At 36.5% G+C, this 19,766-nt stretch overlaps 2 protein-coding genes across 5 annotated transcripts in view; one reads left to right on the top strand and one right to left on the bottom strand.

Moving 5' to 3' along the window:
• Positions 1-7,692, top strand: part of LOC102690313 (3',5'-cyclic-AMP phosphodiesterase 7B) — an 85,026-nt gene extending 77,334 nt beyond the window's left edge. For both annotated transcript variants that reach the window (XM_006625887.3, XM_015348014.2), the window contains 2 exons: positions 3,234-3,314; positions 3,635-7,692. In XM_006625887.3, the coding sequence (XP_006625950.1) occupies positions 3,234-3,314; positions 3,635-3,834 (281 nt within the window). In that variant the 3' untranslated portion in view covers positions 3,835-7,692. The remainder of the gene's footprint in view (positions 1-3,233; positions 3,315-3,634) is intronic.
• Positions 7,693-8,753: 1,061 nt separating this feature from the next.
• Positions 8,754-19,759, bottom strand: mtfr2 (mitochondrial fission regulator 2). 3 transcript variants are annotated; one of them, XM_006625886.3, is made up of 8 exons: positions 19,698-19,759; positions 18,616-18,755; positions 18,101-18,205; positions 16,747-16,871; positions 14,855-15,069; positions 14,148-14,460; positions 12,730-12,910; positions 8,754-8,850 (listed from the first exon to the last, which is right to left on the bottom strand). In XM_006625886.3, the coding sequence occupies exons 2-8, from the start codon at positions 18,685-18,687 to the stop codon at positions 8,755-8,757; spliced, it is 1,107 nt and encodes a 368-aa protein (XP_006625949.1). In that variant the 5' UTR covers positions 18,688-18,755; positions 19,698-19,759; the 3' UTR covers position 8,754. The 3 variants fall into 3 exon arrangements, with proteins under 3 accessions (XP_006625949.1, XP_015203517.1, XP_015203522.1); XM_015348031.2 differs by lacking the exon at positions 19,698-19,759 and adding an exon at positions 19,477-19,625; XM_015348036.2 differs by lacking the exon at positions 19,698-19,759 and adding an exon at positions 19,038-19,100.
• Between the last annotated feature and the right edge of the window lie 7 nt (positions 19,760-19,766).

Consider the following 19,766-nt stretch of genomic DNA (forward strand, 5'->3'; position numbering starts at 1 on the left):
AATAATTATTTCCATCGGCTGTCAGGCCTACTCGTAATATGTTTATATTGGGGATGTAGAGAGATGTACTGTATTCATAACAAAGAGATGAAACCATTGATTTATTCGCCAGGCATTTTCCCCTGCAACAGAGCTTGCTGCATCACCTGCAAATATATATCTAACACCACACTCATTCAAGGCCCTTCAGGAAAATTCCCGATCACCCAGGTGACCTCTTGTACCTCCACCAACCTCATTTACTGTATCTCTTGCAGTAAATGCCCAGCTATCTATGATAGGGAAACCAGAAAGAGACTAGGCGACGGCTTCAGAGAACGTGTTAGGGCTGTGAAAATTAAAGATTTCTCCAAGCCCATAGTTTCTCATTTCACCTCTGACGTCCATGTTCACACTGCTCTCTCCATCTGCATTCTCAAAGTAGGGTGTCTTAACTCCTGTAGCAGAAAGACATCAGAAACTAAAATTATCCTGAAACTTGGTTCACACCTTCCCCCTTCTCTCAATAACAGACTTGTTTTCTTCTAATTCTCTCTATTCATTTGTAGGTTTCATTTCACACCTCTCCTCACCTCTCTCGACCTCGCACCACTTGATTGGCCACTCTGCCTCTCCCCTGCTCCTGCCTCCTCCACTCTCCCAGCTTTTGTTCTCCTATGCTATATAAACTTTGTTGGCCGCCCTAGCTTTTTTAAACCAGAACAAGTCTCCAAAGCCAAAATGTTGTGTTTTCTTCTTTCTCTTTTCAGCATGGAATAAACAGATTCTCAACTGTATCATATACAGTACTTCATATTCAGCATGTGCTTATTTTATGTGAAAAGGAATACCAAATTCAACTCAATATTCATAAAAGGCATTTGATGGAAGTGAAAATCTAATTAAATCAACCTTTAAATAAATAGAATGTTGTACAGTTAGAAAAGAATGGTAAAATCACATTGCAGGTTATACTGCTACATTAAAGCACACTTTGGGATGAAAAGAAAAAACAGACCCTTCAGTAAGTTTTTCATTTTTGTATTGTTGAAATTTAGAACTGATTATTAATTTTTATTCCAATTTTTCTATTTTAATTGCGCTCAGTTTGTTTTCATTCCACTCTAGTGATACAAACATACGTCAGAATGTGATATTTCATCCTTGCCACATTACAATAACCATCCCTGTACATCATGGGATTGCTTTCATTCCCCACAGCACTTCTGAACTTTTGGCCTAAGTTTCAGCTTCCCTTATTGCCTGATTTGGCAGGGTGTGTGTTTTCTTGCGGACTCCCTATGAACTGTGAGAAAACAGTTACTTCCATGCCAGTATACATGGGCACGGGCAGCAAGGCTCCCAAGTGAGTACTGGTGTAAAATGTTGAGCCCACAGATTGGTCAAGTCACTAGTCAACATGGCTAGTAGCCCTCAAGCACTTGGATTCAATTGGCAGACTCAGATGAACTCTTGGTGAAACTGACTCCTGAGTCTTGGTAGAAGCCTGTAAGCATGCTTTGGAATCGGTAAGAGATGTGCTAAATCAATTGTAACGCACTGGAGTTTGAAGTTACCTAATGATGAATGACTTGACGGGTATTCTGAGCTGTACTGTACAGGATTCATTGACAGAAAGCAAACAATTCTAGAATGGTGGGTATGCAATAAAAATAATTGCCAAATCCAATTTAAATAATAAAAGAATATGATAGGTTACTAAAGTGAGGTTTTACTGTGGTAATTAGTCACATCCTCAGGGTACTCTACCTTTAAATAAATAATGAACATTTCCTTAACCTGAGAAGTGGCAAGACAGAATGATAATATATTGGAAATGTACTGTAACAGTATCGACAAAATTCTGTTTTCAGTTACTTCCAAAAAGGAATTAAAATAAGGTGTTCCATGGATTACAGATTAAAGAAATAGTGATATGAATGTTTATTTGCTGGAGATGTAGGCCACTGAAAATATTTTAGCTCTTCTTGCATTTTATACATTTATTCATTTTATCTTTATTTTTTTATTTTAGTTAATTTGATTTATATTAGGCTTTTCCAAGATTGCTTGATTCTGTACCTGAACTTTAAGGTATCCATCTGGGTGACTCTTGTATTGAGTTAGTTGAGCAGGCTTCCAAACACAGTGGAATCTTTTCTAGCTGGCAGTGGTCTGTGATTTATTCATTCCAGGAGGCTATGTCAGGAGGCTACATTTTAGGCCTCACTAGTCCTATGCACTCCAATAAGAAGAAGCACACTCATTGGAGCTCAAAGGTGTCATTCTCACATGACCAAACAGAATAGTGTACTCAAAGACAATGGTGAGATAGTTAGCATTCTGCAGCTGGCTGAAGTATATACATGAAAGAGAAAAGTCAGCAGGGTCAGGCATGCTGAAAAGGTTTTAAGGTTTTAAATACACTGAAATGTATCCCTAAGCCACATGACAGTATAGCGTTATGCAGATAGACTTTTGTCATGCGATGCTTCCTTAATATCTGGAGAATGTAGCTGTTCTTTTTAAATGTATTCTTTTGTTTTTACAATCCCAATAATTTGCTTGTAATTTTTTTACTGCATTTGAAATGTACTTTAAGAAAAAAGGAAAAAAAACTAATGTTTTTGTAAACATTCTGGAAGAAATTCACCATGTAAATAGATATTTTGGGAATGGAAAATAACTTGTAAATCATATGAGACTGAAAGAAGAAGCAAACAACAACTGTTCCTGCAATAACATTTTAAAATGACAACTTCACAGAGATAATGATACACATTTTAATGATAAAACCTTGTCTGTGCCTTTTCTGTGCTTTTTTGTTACAAAATTAAAGAAAGAAATTATATGTAAGTGTAATTAGTGGTTACTTTTCTACTTTTCTTATTTTTACAAAAGCAGTATTTGTTTTTTTTCCTGATGTATGGTTTGTGGCATGCAGATACACCGCTAAGTATTATTAATTGTTCAAGAAACTGATGGCTGATATTAAATGATTGCTTTTCATTTCGTTCCATTTAGTTGTCTCAAAAACAACATGGCATTTGGTAGTTATATTTACTGACTTGCCTGTGAGATATTTTCTTCACACACTCTCTTAAAGATGAAGAACTTGAAGTTAATTTTCAACACCCTGCAGGAATAAGAATTTTAATCCTGAAGACTTCTGTGACTTGCTATAATAAACAGTTTTACAATGACCTTTATTGGTGAATTCCATTTAAAATGCAAAGTTTTTTCTCCTTTTTTAGGTGACCTAGAGAGCAAATTTGACCTTGAAGTCAGTCCCTTGTGTAATCAGCAAATAGACACAATCCCTGGAATACAAATAGGTAAGTGAAGCCTGCTAGCAATTGATTGATGGTTTCCACAGTAGGAAATGTAATTGTTATGTCAAAGGGACATCCTACAGTAGATCTGTATTTAAAACCCTGAGCATGTTTCAACATCAAAAACAAAATGAAGCTTTCAACTACATTTTAAACCCGACTTGTTCTCTATTAATTTACAAACTACGTTAATGCAAAATCTTCACGGAACTTTATTCTGGCCTGAAATATCAGTGCGAATCTAAACTGTTTCCTTTTAAACTTCCTCTCAAACCTGATCGTATACTGTATCCCAACATCTTTTTCCTTCATATTTTGGTCAGGTTTCATGACATATATAGTAGAACCACTCTTTGAGGAATGGAGCCGATTCACAGACAACAGTGCCCTGTCGGAAGTGATGATGAGCCACCTCAGGAAGAACAAAGCACGGTGGCGGCATCTGAGACACAAGCAACACCACAGAGAAGAAGACAGCTCCAGTCTGTCTCTGAATGAGGGGGTGGAAGGAGGTGGACCATGATCAAGAAAAAAGGGCCTTTCGTCAACCTGGGAACAACATTTTTTTTTTCTCATGGTGATATCCATGATGAATTCTAGGAGCTGCAGGGCATACGTAGCATTGCCAGAAATAAAGGCAAAAGAAGCACCAAAAATGAGGATGAAAAGAAGCAAATGAAAGATCCAACCAAGCCCCTCATTTTCCTTATCTTCCTGTCTTACTATGTTCTTCTCCGGCCCATGGGATGGGAGGTTTTGAGGCTTCCACCAGCTAAGTGAACCAGCGGGCGTTCATTTTCTGAAATGATACCATTAAAAAAAGACAAAGCGAAGGTGAAGGAAAACAAGTAAATAAAGGCTCTTGGGAAAGAAGAGGATAAAAAAATCTCCACAATTCAAATTTCTAATGGCAGCTGGGCTGCACACTGGGAACTACTGAAAAGACATTATGTGTAAAAACTCAGTTTTTTAAGTATTAAGTATTTCAGATTCTTTTTAAAAGTTACAACTCTTTTCACTTTTTTCTACAGTTTGCATCGGTAATGGATCGTCAGCCCACTTAGTATGAATTAAATTCCCTTTATTAAATCTTCAATTAAAAAGCACTTGAACACATTTAAAACAAGACTATTTTTTAAGAAACAAAAGGTATGACCTCACCAAGCACCATGTCGACCTTTTTGCTTTTTATATACTTTTATGTCTGCTGGTAATGGTTACCGTTGTACATTTTGTAAATGATGAAGCTACTGATTCACATGCCAAACTACTGTAGAAGATTGGTACCTGTATAAAGTAAGGTGGCAATTGCTACTATTAAATGAATACTGTTAACTTTTAATACAAAGGGTATTTGCAAGTAGTTTATATACTGTAGTTTCATAATTCATTATTGTGCACACACATAATGAAGCCTTAACATTATCATTCTAAATTGTTGCTTGTTAGCACAAACTTTTAAATTATTTAAATTGTATTTTTTTAAGAAATTCTAAATGCATGTTCAAAAGGAACTGAGAGTTAAATATAGCAGGGCATTTCTAACATCTCTCTGTTCTCAGATGTTCTCAAACATTCCTCTTCCTTTCTGTGCTCATTTGTGTTTTCCATACTCCAACTCTTTTCAAGCCAGTAAGCTCACATGCTGTGATCATTAAATGTTCACATTTTTCTAAAATTTAAAACAGACTTTCATTATTAATCATGTTTTAATTCAAGTGAGTTAGATAAATGTTCTAAAATGACATGATGTACAGTGTCCTTTAAAAACATCTACATGTCAAAACTGCTTTACAGTGAAACAACTTGCATTCGTGATCATGAAATTGATGTGAATGATAAGCACAATGGTTTATTTTTAGGGAATTCCATGCATAGAAATGTTCAATGAGTTAAACTCAACTCATTGTGCACTAAAATAAGAATTTAGTGTTCAATCCAGCAATTTCCAGTTGCCAAGTATTGTGACACATTCACTTGAGGATTAAGTTTCATAGTGTAAAACGTGCTGATCGAATTTTATTTGATTGCCTGTCTCTTTGAAGGAATAACAGGATGAAAATCTACATCCCACCGGGCTTAACAAACTGGAATCATTTAAGACACTTCACTGCAGCCACTTTGAGATTTGGGCTATTCTTGCTCTGACTTAAACGCTTTCTTCAGCATGCAAAATGCATGCTCAATCGATTTTAAATCAGTCACTAGACAAGTAGCCAAGTAGTTTTACATTTTTTTTCTCCTGATTAACTGCTTAGTAGCATTGACAATATACCATATGTTACTTTATGCAATGCTGCATAGTGAAATGGCACCCAGAAAGTATGGAAGCATTTTCTTCTACGTAACCAGTCATAACACTTCTGAGATATCAGATTCTGTCCTGCTACTTCCATCATTATCAGTAATATAAAGATGAAGGAACCAGTTCCAGACACTACTATTACCTTAACATTACCTCCACCATGCTTGACAGATGAGGTGATGTTCCTGTCTTTCTTCACACTTTAACCTTGTTATCACTTCAATATAGTTATCTTGGTCTCGTCTGCCCATAAAACTATTTCATACTGCTCTTTCATGGCCCATCTTTGCACTTCAGAGCAAATTCTAATATGGATTTTCTTGCTGCCGAGAGGTTTGCATTATGTGTTGTAACCTGCTGCCTCAACCGTCTGTAAACTGAATTTTGATACCTTCACCTAATATCTAGTGGTTATAAACTGCAGATATTCCTTTCTTGGACAGTATATTCCAAATAGTTTTTAGTATGCACAGTTTCTGTGCTGTGGTTCTGATTGTGTTTTTTTTTATTCTTCAGTCTGCTTTTCTTTAATAGAAAGTTATTTGGTTTTTATTTAGACTTTTGACTGTTGACTCCAAGTGACAAAGTCATAGTCAGACAAGTTGATTGGATGTTCACAGATCTTTTGACTGTCTAATTACCCAATAATACCTGAGATAAAGGGAAAATCTGCTAACCAAATGGCTATAGCACTTTTAAAATGAAATTAAAAACAATTTAATTGCCCTAGAAGGCAGAACTGACTTTATTAAAAATAAAATACTTATGAGTTGTGCTCATCAGTCATGTTTTTTTCCCGACAAAAAATGATTAAAGACAAAACTCTACAATTAACTGTACCTTTCAGAGGGCACTATATAGTTGTCATGACAAACATGCTATTGGTTCCAGTACTGATTTATGACAGTTTTAATGGCTTTTGAGACATGTATACTGTGCCCTCCATATTCATTCACAATACCCCACATATTGTGGTGAAAACCCCACATCTGTAAAAAATATAATTTTAAGAGGAAGTTGTATCCTGCAGAAGAAATGTGTAATTCACATCAGAAGATGATTTACAAACTATGAGCTACAGGGGTGTAAATAGGGCTCTCGTATTTTTTTGGAATCCAGTTTTGTTATGTGCAATAGTGTTATAATTATGGTAAGAAGTATTCAAGAATTGTTGTAAGCAAGACAGGTATACTGTACAAACCATCATATAACAGTAAGTTATGGATTGAATACTATTTTACCAGAATTATAAATGTGGAGGGCACTGAAGATATCAGATGCCCTGATTAAGCCCATTGTGATATTTTCCCCAATTCTATCACCATTTACACTGTTTCATATTTTAATAGCTGCAATATGCCTGTTAAGATTGCTTTATATGATGAGGTCGATAGTGTCCGAAAGACAAAAGTACTTCAATCCCAATCTATCTTACAACTTGTCATACCTAAAACTATACATAATGTTTACTGTACATTTACACACAGGGCTGTCATGTTAAATATTTTCAACATGCAGAGCATGTTGTTCCATCACACTGCATTATCTGCTTTTCTGTTTAAATATATTATTGAAGCAACACCATATTGCCATGATACACTGCACAACTTCAGTTGGTTTTAAAACCTTGAAACTTACACACTAATGCTGTCCTGGAAGAATGTTTTATTAAGTACACACATACCATAATTACTCATACACTGCGATGTTAAAGTGTGTACAATGTATTACGTACTTTAATTCAACCTATTCTGAAACACTGCATACCATCTTACCCTACCTGCAAAAGTACAAAAATGAATGAATTACCCTTGCTCCCTAATCAAGTTAAACTATAGTGACATTTCAGATACATCTTCGTTTGTCTGGGTCAAGTTAGACATTCTATATTTACATCCATTCAAAATGATGTTTCAGACCATCCTGAGTAACGTTGGGGTAACTACTCCTGCTAATGTAATATGAAATATTGTTAAAGAAATGTATTTTTCCGATTGCACTTTAAGTGCATCTCATGTCCCGTAAACCATTTTGTAAATAAACTATTTTGAAAATAAAAATATATTTTATAATTTACATTGGCACAATAATATGATATGTAGGCTCTTTATGCATTATTTTAACAAATGTACAGAACATCACACAGTGTCTTCTAACCTTAACCTTTGGCTTGGGGGGGGGGGCTATAGTTTTCTCAAATCCCAAGGTTCATATTTCACGGTTGTTTCTGAAATAGTTTTCTGGGCTAACACTGTAAGTACCTTTAAAGATATTTAATACTTAAGATTAAGCAACCTTGTTGTCATTTGTATCTAAGAAAAAAAAAGTTCAGTTCCTTCAGCCTCTCAGCATTGAATATTTCAAAACATGAAGACCACAATTGTGCAGACTATTCTAAATGAGGTCTTAATAGTGAATTTCACAATTTTAACATCCCTCAGTTTAAATCGTACATCTCTATTATCCTGGCATTCTGTTTTTTATTGCTTGCTCACACTATTTTTAGAAAAATATGACAGCATAAACATCCAGTTCTTTTTCATAGGTAGCATCTTTACTCTCAGCCTTCCCTACCTTATATCAATAACACTAGCTCTCACTGGTTTCAAGCCAGCCTTTCATGCCCGTGTGAGGGAACATTCATAATCTGAAGACTGATGTATGGCTTTAGTCAATACCCAGCCTGACAATGAAAACCCTCTTACACAGTGCCAGATGCAAAGGATCCACAAATGATATTAAACAATTCACAGAATATGGGCTCAGTTTGTACCATTACATTTTAGTTTGACAGGAAAACAAATGAGCTGCATTATATCTCTCATTGCATTGTTAGAACAGTTGATATTCTTCTATTCTTTAACAAATGTTCAAAGTTTTTCCATTCTTACAAGAACATTTTATACATTTCAAACCAACAACTGAAATTGAGCAGGTGATTCTGCAGCAGTATGACCAAAACCATTAAACTAAATATCTTAACAGCAAAATATACAGTATTTAAAGGGCAGCATAGAATCAATCCTCATTACTTTATATACATCAAGAATAATAAAATATCTAAAATGCATGATAAAAGTTAAACAAGCCCAATAATTGTGTGTAAAAACATTGATGTAAAAAAGAAGTACCGCTGGTTTAAGTACGATTAGCTTTTATTGTAGGAGTCAGACTCAGGAGGTCCGATTTTAAAGGTGGAAGCTTTCCAGTGCCTTTCGTGACTTGATATGGAAGCTGAAAAACAAAAAAGTCAGACTGATATGTAAAATTCTTCAGACACTAAGTGAAAGCTACAAACATCAAACTTAAGAATTTAACAAAAGTCCATTTTTAATTTAAAGCTAAATTAAAGAAAACAATGCTTTTACTTAAAGCCAATGCTGACCAAAATCATGGCATTTTATAGTTTATTGTACAACAAACAATTTCAGAGAAGAAAACTGTTGAAACATACACATTTCTTTTGAATAGGACTTGCAAATCCTAAATTCAGGTACTCCATATAATAACTAGTACTGAAAATAAATTATAAATAAAATAAACTTTATGTATTATGGCAAGAACACACAGATTTATTCTCAAAGATTGACCAGAGAGGGGGATTTAAAGTGGTATCCAGAATCCAATGAAAAAACTCTTAATGTAGACAATTACATAATGAAAACATGTTTACAGTGAACCCTAATCATTGTTGTGACTTCACAAAGAAAGCTGTAGAAATCCAAAGCTCAGGAGATAAACATCATTCTGTACGAACTATGCCACTAAAGCTCTTAATATTTTCCCTACAGGTTGTTTATGGCTGTGGAGCACCTGAGTTGAACATGACTTTTACCTGTGGGGTTTTACCTTACAGATAATCCAAGCTAACGTGAACACTTTTTAGGAATCAAATAAGCATTTGGAAAAGGACATGTATTCAGTTAATCTGATATGCAGCAGACTAAGTGAATTGTGAACATTAAGATAATAGTTTGCGTTTTCTGGAAATATCAGACTATTCAATATTTTCTTATCTTGCTTAAAAGAAAGCGATCTGATAATGAAACAAGGCTAGCTGCTTTTTACTTAACCTCTGAGCCACAGAGTGTTTTCTCTCATAAATCCCTCAAGCACAGTTCAAAGGTGATGCTTATCACTAATCCCACTGTCCACTCATTGTAGTCCTTCAGGTTACAAACTGATATATGGTTGTAGATTTATTTTTGCCAGTTGTTGAATGAGAACTCCCAATATCATCATTTTTAATAGACTAAAGATGTATCTTCAGCACAAGTCCAATATTTAAAATATTGGTACAGATAGGGGGTTAAGAAAATAGAGGGGGAAAATAAGTAATTAAAACCACCAAATATAAGGCATATACCCAAGTGGTGGGTATAATTTAAAGCACCTGCGTTTTGTTCTCTGGTACAGCTTTGGCAGAAGAGTGATAATCAGAGGCTAAACAGAAAATCTATATTAAAAATAACACAAACTAAACATCACAACACATTATGCAACACTAGTTACAGTATTTTCCTACCTAATCCCAGAAAATCCAGAATATTAACCCTGTAACCTATGCACATATGTAGGGATTCTTTTCATGAGGATATACATAGGGAACACCTTCTTATATTCCCTTTCTTCCTTCTCTCTGTTGCTCTTTGTTCCATTATCTTCATTTCCTTCTCCTGCTTCTCCTACATCTTCTTATCCTGTCTTTCTGGGTGCTAAATGCTGATTAACCAGACTAATTCCATAGAACATTTCCTTTCATACATGTATTCTTGTTAGTATACGACAGGTAAACTTCCTATACCCACAGAGCATGCATGCAATGTCATAGCTGCCAATTGCTTTTTAAAAGGAGTTTTGTGCTGCTGTAAAATAATCAGATAAAGCAGATCGTAAGGGAACATAAAACAGATTAACTGGAAACACTGCAGCTACGCTGATCGGTTTTCATGAAGTGAAATGAAATGGCTAGGAATACAAGTTCGTGTTTGCATATTTGCCAAGCAATATCACCTTTACATCCCAAGTAGAACTCCCAGAGCCACCACTGAACTTAGTCAGCAGAGGCACTCCTTAACAATATGTATACTTTAACTGAATAGGTTGTGAAGAGCCTTCTGGTGCACTATGGCTGCCGTCACATCATCCAGGTGGATGCTGCACATCGGTGGTGGTGGAGGGGAGTCCCCATTACCTGTAAAGCGCTTTGAGTGGAGTGTCCAGAAACAGTAAATTTGGCATCTGCAAACGTTTGGGGACCCCTCCAGTTGATCCACTAGTGTTATTTGTTTGTAAGGTCTCAGAACTTAACTGACTCATTAGGCCTTCATCTAAATCAGGTGATGAAAATATGCCAGGGCTTAATAAATTCTCTGACTCTTCTAACCTCTCAGGGTGTTGTGCTTACACTATACAACCATGGGCTCTTCTAAGCAGCTGACTGAGGATCAGAAAATAAAGATAATTGACTCATACAAAGCAGGGGAAGGCCATAAAAAGATATCACTGTCTGAAATGTCATTAAGAAATGGAAGTTAATTGGAACTGTTGAAGTAAAGACAAGATCTGGAAAACCAAGACAAATCTACGATAGAACTGCTTGTAGACTGGTCAGGAAAGCAAAGCAAAACCCCCATATCACTGTGAAGGACCTGCAGGAAGATTTAGCTGGCACGGGAGTAGTGGTGCACCAGTCCACTGTCCAGCGTTGCTTATACAAACATGATCTGGAAGTGTCATCAGAAGAAAACCTTACCTTCGATCTCATCACAAAAGTCAATGTCAAGTTGCAAAACAACACTTAGATAAGCCAGATGTGTTTTAGAACCAAGTGCTGTAGTCTGATGAAGTAAAAATTGAACTCTTTGGCTACAATCACCACAGGTACGTTTGAAGGAAAAAATGAGAAGCATTTGAAGAAAAGAACACCTTGGTAACTGTTAAGCATGGAGGTGGATCTATTATGCTTTGGGGTTGTGCGGCAACCAGTCACGCAGGAAATATTGTGCAGATAGAGGGAAGAATGGATTCTACCAAGTATCAACAAATCCTGGAAGCTAATGCCCCACAGTCAGTGAAGAAACTGAAGCTGAAAAGAGGTTGGACATTACAACAAGACAATGATCCAAAACATACTGCAAAATCAACCATGAACTATTTCAAGAAACAAAAGATTAAGGTTTTGGAATGTCCTTCACAGTCCGCAGGCTTGAATATTATTGAAAATCTGTGGGTAGATCTCAAATCTGCAGTGCAAGATGACCTAAGAATATTTCTGAACCTTACAAACAAATATCACTAGTGGATCAACTGGAGGGGTGTCCAAATGTTTGCACATGCCATATTGACTGTTTTATTTTTTTCAATCTGTTAAATTCAGCAAAACGTAACTGTGCATTAAAATTAACAGAAATATGTCAAGCGTAAGTTTGTTTGCTGCAGAGGTTGTTAACTTCTTTTCACTTAGAAAATCAACAAAACATGTACTTTGGCCAGGGGTGCCCAAACTTTTGCATACAACTGTGCATTGCTCTGTTCCTATGTACTGTATTTTCTTCCAGATTACTTTACAGCTTCTATTGTGTACTTCTGACAATTGGTCACCGAAGTCCAAACAGTGTTGCTTTGTGCTGGCTGTGTCGAACGTTGTGCACATATTTCAAGATTAGATTATGTACTTATTACATGACATCCTGTACCTAACATCCTGAAACATTATATGTAGTCTTGAACTAATATTTAACTCACCCAACACAGGTGAGGTAAATAAGATTCTACCAAAAGCTTTTTTTTTTTGCCATGAGCCTAAACAACTTGGTAAACAAGTCTGTAAAAGTCATGATATAAAGCCTACATGTAAAGAGCAAGATGCATTGAGAGTAGTAGGACCAATTGATCCCAATGAACAGTAGGCATTTGCATCTTAGAATGCACAATTTTGTTTCTGAATAATCAGTTCATAATCAGTTTCCACTAGATAATTAGCACCACCACGTGGGGTCTACCGGAATTACACAAAGAAGAACAAGATAACGCTCATCAAGCATTTACTCCTCCTTGGTTTTCACCAAAAGAAAAAGGTTTATATTGGCAAAAAAACTAATGAGTACTTACTCTGGGAATCTCTGGACTGCCAAAAGGTGAGGTCTCAAACGGTCGATTTTCTTTGTCAAAGGAGTCCTCTTTATATCTGTGTGCAAATTTTCTTTTCAGAGCAGCCGCAATCAGTGCGGCTGGGTCTGCAGAACTGATTATTTTCTTGTCTTTCTTCATTACTGGTGTTCCTCCCGGGGACCTACAGTATTAAGGTAAAGAAGAAATAAACATTTCCCAGGGATCACAAATCAGTAATGTCTAAAGCAGAGGAACCCAAACACTCTGCAAAAGTGTACAGCAATCATTAATTGCTATATTAGTGTTTTAAAAAAAATGAATACACATCAGTTGTAAATTAAAACAGGTTAAGTCAAGGGATTCACACACATATTCGATATCCAAACCTCAATTAAGGTATAAATACATGGCCATATCATAGCACAAGATAAAGTTATCAACATTTTTCATAAATAACCAAGTTTACCACTGCTGAGGATAAATCTTGTATGATAGTTGAGAACAATCACGTTTATGTAAATATCTCATCATATGCAGTTAACAATCAAGAAAAATCTCAAATTAGAAATCTAACAAATGAATTAGTTTTCATGTATTTTCCATAGTAACTTAAATACAAATCTATCCCTAAAATCTTTTTAAGGAGTGCTGCATTTTTCATTTTTAATTTGAGTATTAGAATCCACCAACAAAATTAAATGGAGCTTAGTTCTGTGAATTAAGGCCAAAATAACACAGACCTAGAGAAGATTGTGCAATCTTAACTCCTGTCCAAGGTCTTGTATTGCAGCAACTGTTTTGGAGCAACACTGGTAGAACCATTTCCTTGCCTTTTGAGGTATTTCTATGTGAACAGTATCTTGTTGCAAAAATGATAAGATAAGTACACTCTGGTGAACAGACTACCAAATGGCCTTTTGCAAAATGCACAACAAATAAATGCTGGAAGGGGTAACTAAAGGGGTAACTAAAAGTCAGTTTGTTTTAGGAGTCTCAGAAGACAGACCTTATGGAACATAAAAGTGAATAACTTGGGGCTGTGATCATCACATTGAAGTTTCACTTAAGACCTGTCCAATATGAAAGGACTAGCGGTATACCAGAATCAAGCGGTGTATTAAAAACTGTGTGGTACTTGAACTGCACACTATTTATGGAAGATGTTTTAAACCATAATGTATCTGATATGTTTCACAAAAAGGATACTTGGGAAATCTCAGTCTAGGAGGATGTTCTTCACACCTTAGTGATTTTCAGTCAATTAAAGCCCTAACTGACCTCAGTAGATACTTCATACGGAAGGGTATTTAAGAACTGGACAACACGTCAACAGTACCAGACTTTCCTTGCCTGTACGTTGATCCCAGTATTAAGCAAACCTGAAACAAAAAGGGTAAAACTCTTGAAACACAGTATACCTCTCTACTGTCCGCAGCCGAACCTTATTCATATCCTTAAGGACGTCCAACATGCTGGGGAGACTGGAGGAGGAGGGTAATGCCCTTTCCCTGTGGCTCTGCTCAGTTCTGCTGGCTGCCCGACGCTGTCTGATTAAGTCAGTAACTGAAAGGTCTGGTGTCGCACAGCTGGGTGCTGGCGGTAAAGGAGGTGCCAGAGGAGGGGGAGCAGGTGGAGGAGCCGGGACGGGAGTAGAGGTTAACACCTGAGGAAGACGAGACATTCTGGGGGTACCAGGAGCCCGAGCACTTTCATACTCAGAACAGAGAGGACCTGCAACACAAAAATAATACTTTTCTCCTCTCAACTTCAATAAAACTTTCAATAAAGAACCCTGAAGTCACGTAGCAACAAATATTTGACTTTTACCAATAGTCAGTCCAATTACAATTACTACACTAGTTAAGCATTTCTATTGCAGATACAATTGCGACAAGAAACCAAAAAGCATCACCCCCCAATATAAAATAAATACTAAATAAAATGCAGTTTAGCTAAAACAATGTAGTAATCTACTATTTATCACATTGACTGGTAAAACACAAAATACAAAAAAAACCTTCATAACACACCGCATGGTATAAAGCGGTTTGGTAAATGACAAGATTTTGCGATAGCAAAGCTATAAATGGGAAGTTAAAAAAAACAGTTTGAACACAACTCTTACCAGGTGGCGTGGTTACGATCATAGCAATTTGTGCCCGTAGCCTGAGGAGCTCATCCTCCAGGGCTGTGATCTTCTTTAAGGCGTCACTGTTTGTAGGAGGCTGGGTTGTTTTTTTCTCTAACACTCCCTGTGCGTGCTGGGATGGAACTGATAAACAAGTTGGTGGGGCGGTGAAAAATGCTACAGGCTTGCCATCAAGAGGATGAACCTCATTCCTTGAAAATTAAACAAATGTCAGGGTTAGATATTATCATACACAGCACATCGGAAGAAACTCATAACTGTATCAAGTTCACACAGTTGTTGGGAAAATGGCTTTTTTTTGTGGCCAACTGGTAAATTCATAATGCTGATTAGCATTTGTAATTAAACACAAAATACCATAAATTAAAATGAGGTGTATACTGTGAGTCACAAAGTAGCAGTGTGTGTAGCCACAGCAAAAGAAGTTGCAACACAATTGTGCACCAGGTTGCACATGCGGTCTTGTAGGATTCCTCTCTTAGAGCCTGGATAAGCAAGTGCCTCTGAGCTCTGCACGTCATGCGTTGTCCCAGATCACCCAACAACTATGGGGTGCATGCCTGGCAAGTAGAATATCCATGGCATGGCTGTGAGGTCCTAATGCTGCTGCCCATATAAGAACAGCTTGCTGTGACAGGAGAATGTGTGATGCCCTGCTGAAATGTTGTAATATAAAGATGAGCCTGCCGGAAGGAAAGCAAGTGAGGATCCAGGATTTAAGTTTGTGTTGTCAGGCTGCCATCAATCGCTGCAAGTGGAGTTCTGCAGTGACTAGACACTCGTGCTCAGACCACAAGTTTGAACAAATCTTGAGTTTTTTGATAAAATTATAAATGGTTTACCACTTTTTGATATGGCTTAAAAAGCCTATTTTAACAATAAGAGCTTCTTATTAGGTGAAAATCTTCATGGCACTAGTAAGAGTACATATTTTGATAATTGCAGTTTCTTGACAAATACTGTAAAGCACTTACTCCTGTGTGATCTTTACGCAGAGAATGCAAATTGTGTGTTAAATCATTTATATTACTTTGTACATAGGGCCATATTGTACAGTCAAGAGTGTGCATCATTTTATAATGTCTTTAGAAAACAAATTAGAACCTTTTATAAACAGTGTAAAAAAACACACTTATTTACATAAAATAAACTTATAGAAAAGGGTTGGATATACAGTTAACAACTACAGTACATTCATCACTTAAGTTATACAGCACACACGAAAGGTGCAAAGGATTGAGAAGCCTTTTGGTTGGTCCCCATCCAGATATTTTGACCTAGAACAATCCGATGTTCATTAAAGTCTTGAGAGAAAAAGTAAATGTATGACAAAGATATATATTTGGATTTAATTAAAATGATTCAACAGTAAGCAATGGTACATTTGTGATCAGCAATGAATGTGACTTTTCTTGTACAGTAGCTGTTCATCAGTCTTTTGCACCACCTTTTAGGAATTTTGGGACACTCTTAAAGAACTTCTTCAGGTTTGTGACATTTGAAGGTTTCCTTGCATGAAAAACTTCAGGTTCTGCCATAACATATCAATGGTATTTAGATTCTAACTGAGATGGCCAATCCCAACTGCAAAATGGCTTCAGGCATGTCTTCCATAGATTTAAATCATGAATCAATTAGTAGAAACATTGAGGCATATTTGGAGACTATCTGTCTGACATTGTAATGGTGCAACACATTTATTGAAAAGGCTTTGTAACCCACTTCAGCCATGAGAACTAACGTCTTTTTCTTCGGTTCTCTGAAATCTCCTTAGATCAAGGCATGAATGGGTCCTCAGCCCGAGTAGTGCATAAAGTAAATGACTAGCATAGTCTGACTCACATGTCGCAGATATCTTTTTCAATTACCTGAGCCTTGCATACGATTCACCCTCATCATGTGCTACCCACATCACATCTGCAAAAGAGGGTACAGCACAGTTTTCATCTGAAGAGTTGAGAGTGCTCGGTCTCGCACATGCCTGCAGAGGGATCTGTTAAAGAAAAAGCACCTTCAAGTTACTAAGTATGACCCAGGATGACCTCATTAAGCTGCCTTTATGTTGGATGGCAATCACACAAAAACACAAGTAGGCAGCAGCTGTCATTTCAGCTGCTTGGAAGACCTAGATTTTAGGCAACTCCTATGTCCAAGTCACAAGTGCCCAACTCTTGTACTCAAGAGCTATTATCCAGAGGAGGGTCTCTGTAAATCTCTAGGTTTTTAATAACAAGGAAAGGTAGAGTAGATTGGCAAATTCTCCTCCAATGAATTAGGTAATTAAAAGCTCAAGTGGAAGGAAAACCAGACTCTTCCGGATCAGAGTTGTGTACTACTGGCCTACATCAAAAACCTATACAAATAATTCTAAAGAGTTCTAAAGAGTTCATGAGTACTTAAGATTACGAATGTTAATTAGGAAAGTTGTACAAGAGATGTCACCTCATGTTAATGAAAACAGGAGTTTCAATTGCTATTACATTTTTTTAGCCAGGTAAAGAAATACTCCATGGAAGCTACAGCTCCAACTGGTAGTGTCACATACTCCTTTAACAACAGCAATACATATTTCTTCATTCCTGACTGAACTGATGGTACTAGAACTTTTGATTTCAGACTCTTTTTAGAGCAAATTCTTAACCTAGTGATGTCAGTTCTGTATAACAGCATGAGGCAAGCTTGAAACAATATTAGGCTTTGAGAACCAAGCATGTTTAATGGGTATTTAACTAAAGGTCTTGCATTTTCATTGTGTACACAATAATACCCCAACAAAGACGCTGGCAGTCACAAACTCACTGGCAGGGAAATATGTCTGAATACGAGGCAAGAACTCAGTGAACTGCTGTTTTCTTCTTGTTAAAAAAATCATAAAAGAGTTTGTAAATTAAAAAAAATGATATCAATGAATTTTACTATATTGTATGGAACTAGAACAAAGTTTAAAAATAATAGAAGGTTATTCTACCTGCAGCATTTCCCCACAGCAAAGATTTACTACGTTTCCATAATCCACAAACAAATAAACAGCACTTCTATAGTTTAACGGGTTTTATGGACCAGTTTCCCTAAGCACGTCAGCTACATAATTCAGGTCCATGGGAATCACCACACAAAAGTTGTCTGTAAGAGGACTGTAAAAAACAAATGCAAGTCGTTCCTGTCAACCGCATTGCATTTGATGTATTTTTCTTCCTGATAGTGAAGAATAATAACACAAACCTGAAAATGAACCCTTGGACAGGGACTTAAAGGAAGATTTGTTCCAATCATACGGATAATACTACGGTACTGGCCACAGAGCTGATTCTCCCATACTGGCAGGAGCTGGGGAGAAAAGCAACCAGAGACAGAATGCAATACTCTCTAGAAGCAAACTTTTGCCAGTGGAAGCTATTTGCAGTTCATACAACTTTCATTTGTTTTCACCCTATTACTAAAATATGTGTCAGCATGAAACCCTTTACATCTCTCTCCTGAGCTTTGTCACAAAATTACAATAAAACAACAACAAATAAAATGGAATCTCTCAATGTGTTTAATTTGAGAATATTCAAAGAGTAAAGCAATCCCCACCTCTAGAGGCCTTTACTTTATGAAAAGTTATTACCATTTGCATGCAAATTCGACGTTGATTATAAACAATTGTAAAGATCATTACGTAAAACGTTATTTTCTGAACAACGTTTTGTTAATTCTAACATTAGGGAAAAAGGTAAAAGATGGTGAAAGCTTACCATATCAGGTGGAACTCCAAAATAATCAAGTATGTATCGTAAAATGTCTAACAGATCCGCAAATAGAGACATTTAAAACTGGCAACCAAACAAAGTAAGAAGTTTGTCCCCTGCTGAGACACAGGAAATCTTCGCCAGTGCTTGGAAGAGAAGGAGAAGTAGGCAAATTAGATTTCATCATCCAAAGATTAAATATGAATGAACAAAAGATTAAACAGAAAGATTAACAAAAAATTAAACAGAAACATAACTGTTTAATCAACTGTTCCGATTACACAATGAAAGTAAATTTCTCCGTGCCTTGCTGAGAGACGTAGAGAGAAATCGAATGTATAAAAAACACTGTGTAAATCCTTAAGGGTGTAAGAATAAATAAATTCACATAATAAAACACTTAAAACAAGATACACAAACCAACATACTATGCCCTGAAAGAAAAGTCTACAAGCACGTTTCTTAACAACCCGATCCCTGGCTTTTTGCAAGACAGGGTCGCGGGGAAAGCGGAGACTGCAGTAACTTAATTACCAATCTAACTGTTTGTTATGCACAGCTTTACATCCTCAGCCTAAACAGTCCTCATAGGATCAGGACCTGACAGTGCTAGTCCCCAGTTTGCACATGCTTAAAAACATTAGCGTACAGCACATGCATTGTTTATCTATTCTTAGACTGTTGGAGGTTTCAGAACTGAAAATTGAATATCAAAAACTGTTAGGAACATGATTTACCATTAATCACGTTTACAATCTGACGGGTTAAGAACCCGGACTAAGGTTTGTTACGGTTTCTAAAAATAGTGTTTGAATATCAATGCCATTTGCAACGAATAACTCGTGCTTAACTATATCCTACACTTACAGTGACGATCAGCCAGCTGCACAAATAAAGTTAGTTCCGCAATTTAATTCGTGTGGAAAAAAGAATAGTTCTCAATAACCTCATATCTAAGTCACCTTAACTACAATACTAAATTATAATATTTGGACTTTCTAAATCAACCATTCCGCTGCGCTCAAAAAAAAGTGAAAATCATTAAATAATATAGTTACTGTATACAGACACCATTGCACAGTACTCACCTCACCTACACCTTGACAGAACTCAAATAAAGCCGCGTCAGCAAAGGTTGTTCTGATTGGACAGTTCAA

This window comes from Lepisosteus oculatus, chromosome 2 (assembly GCF_040954835.1).
Source record: "Lepisosteus oculatus isolate fLepOcu1 chromosome 2, fLepOcu1.hap2, whole genome shotgun sequence".
In the NCBI taxonomy this organism is placed as follows: domain Eukaryota; kingdom Metazoa; phylum Chordata; class Actinopteri; order Semionotiformes; family Lepisosteidae; genus Lepisosteus; species Lepisosteus oculatus.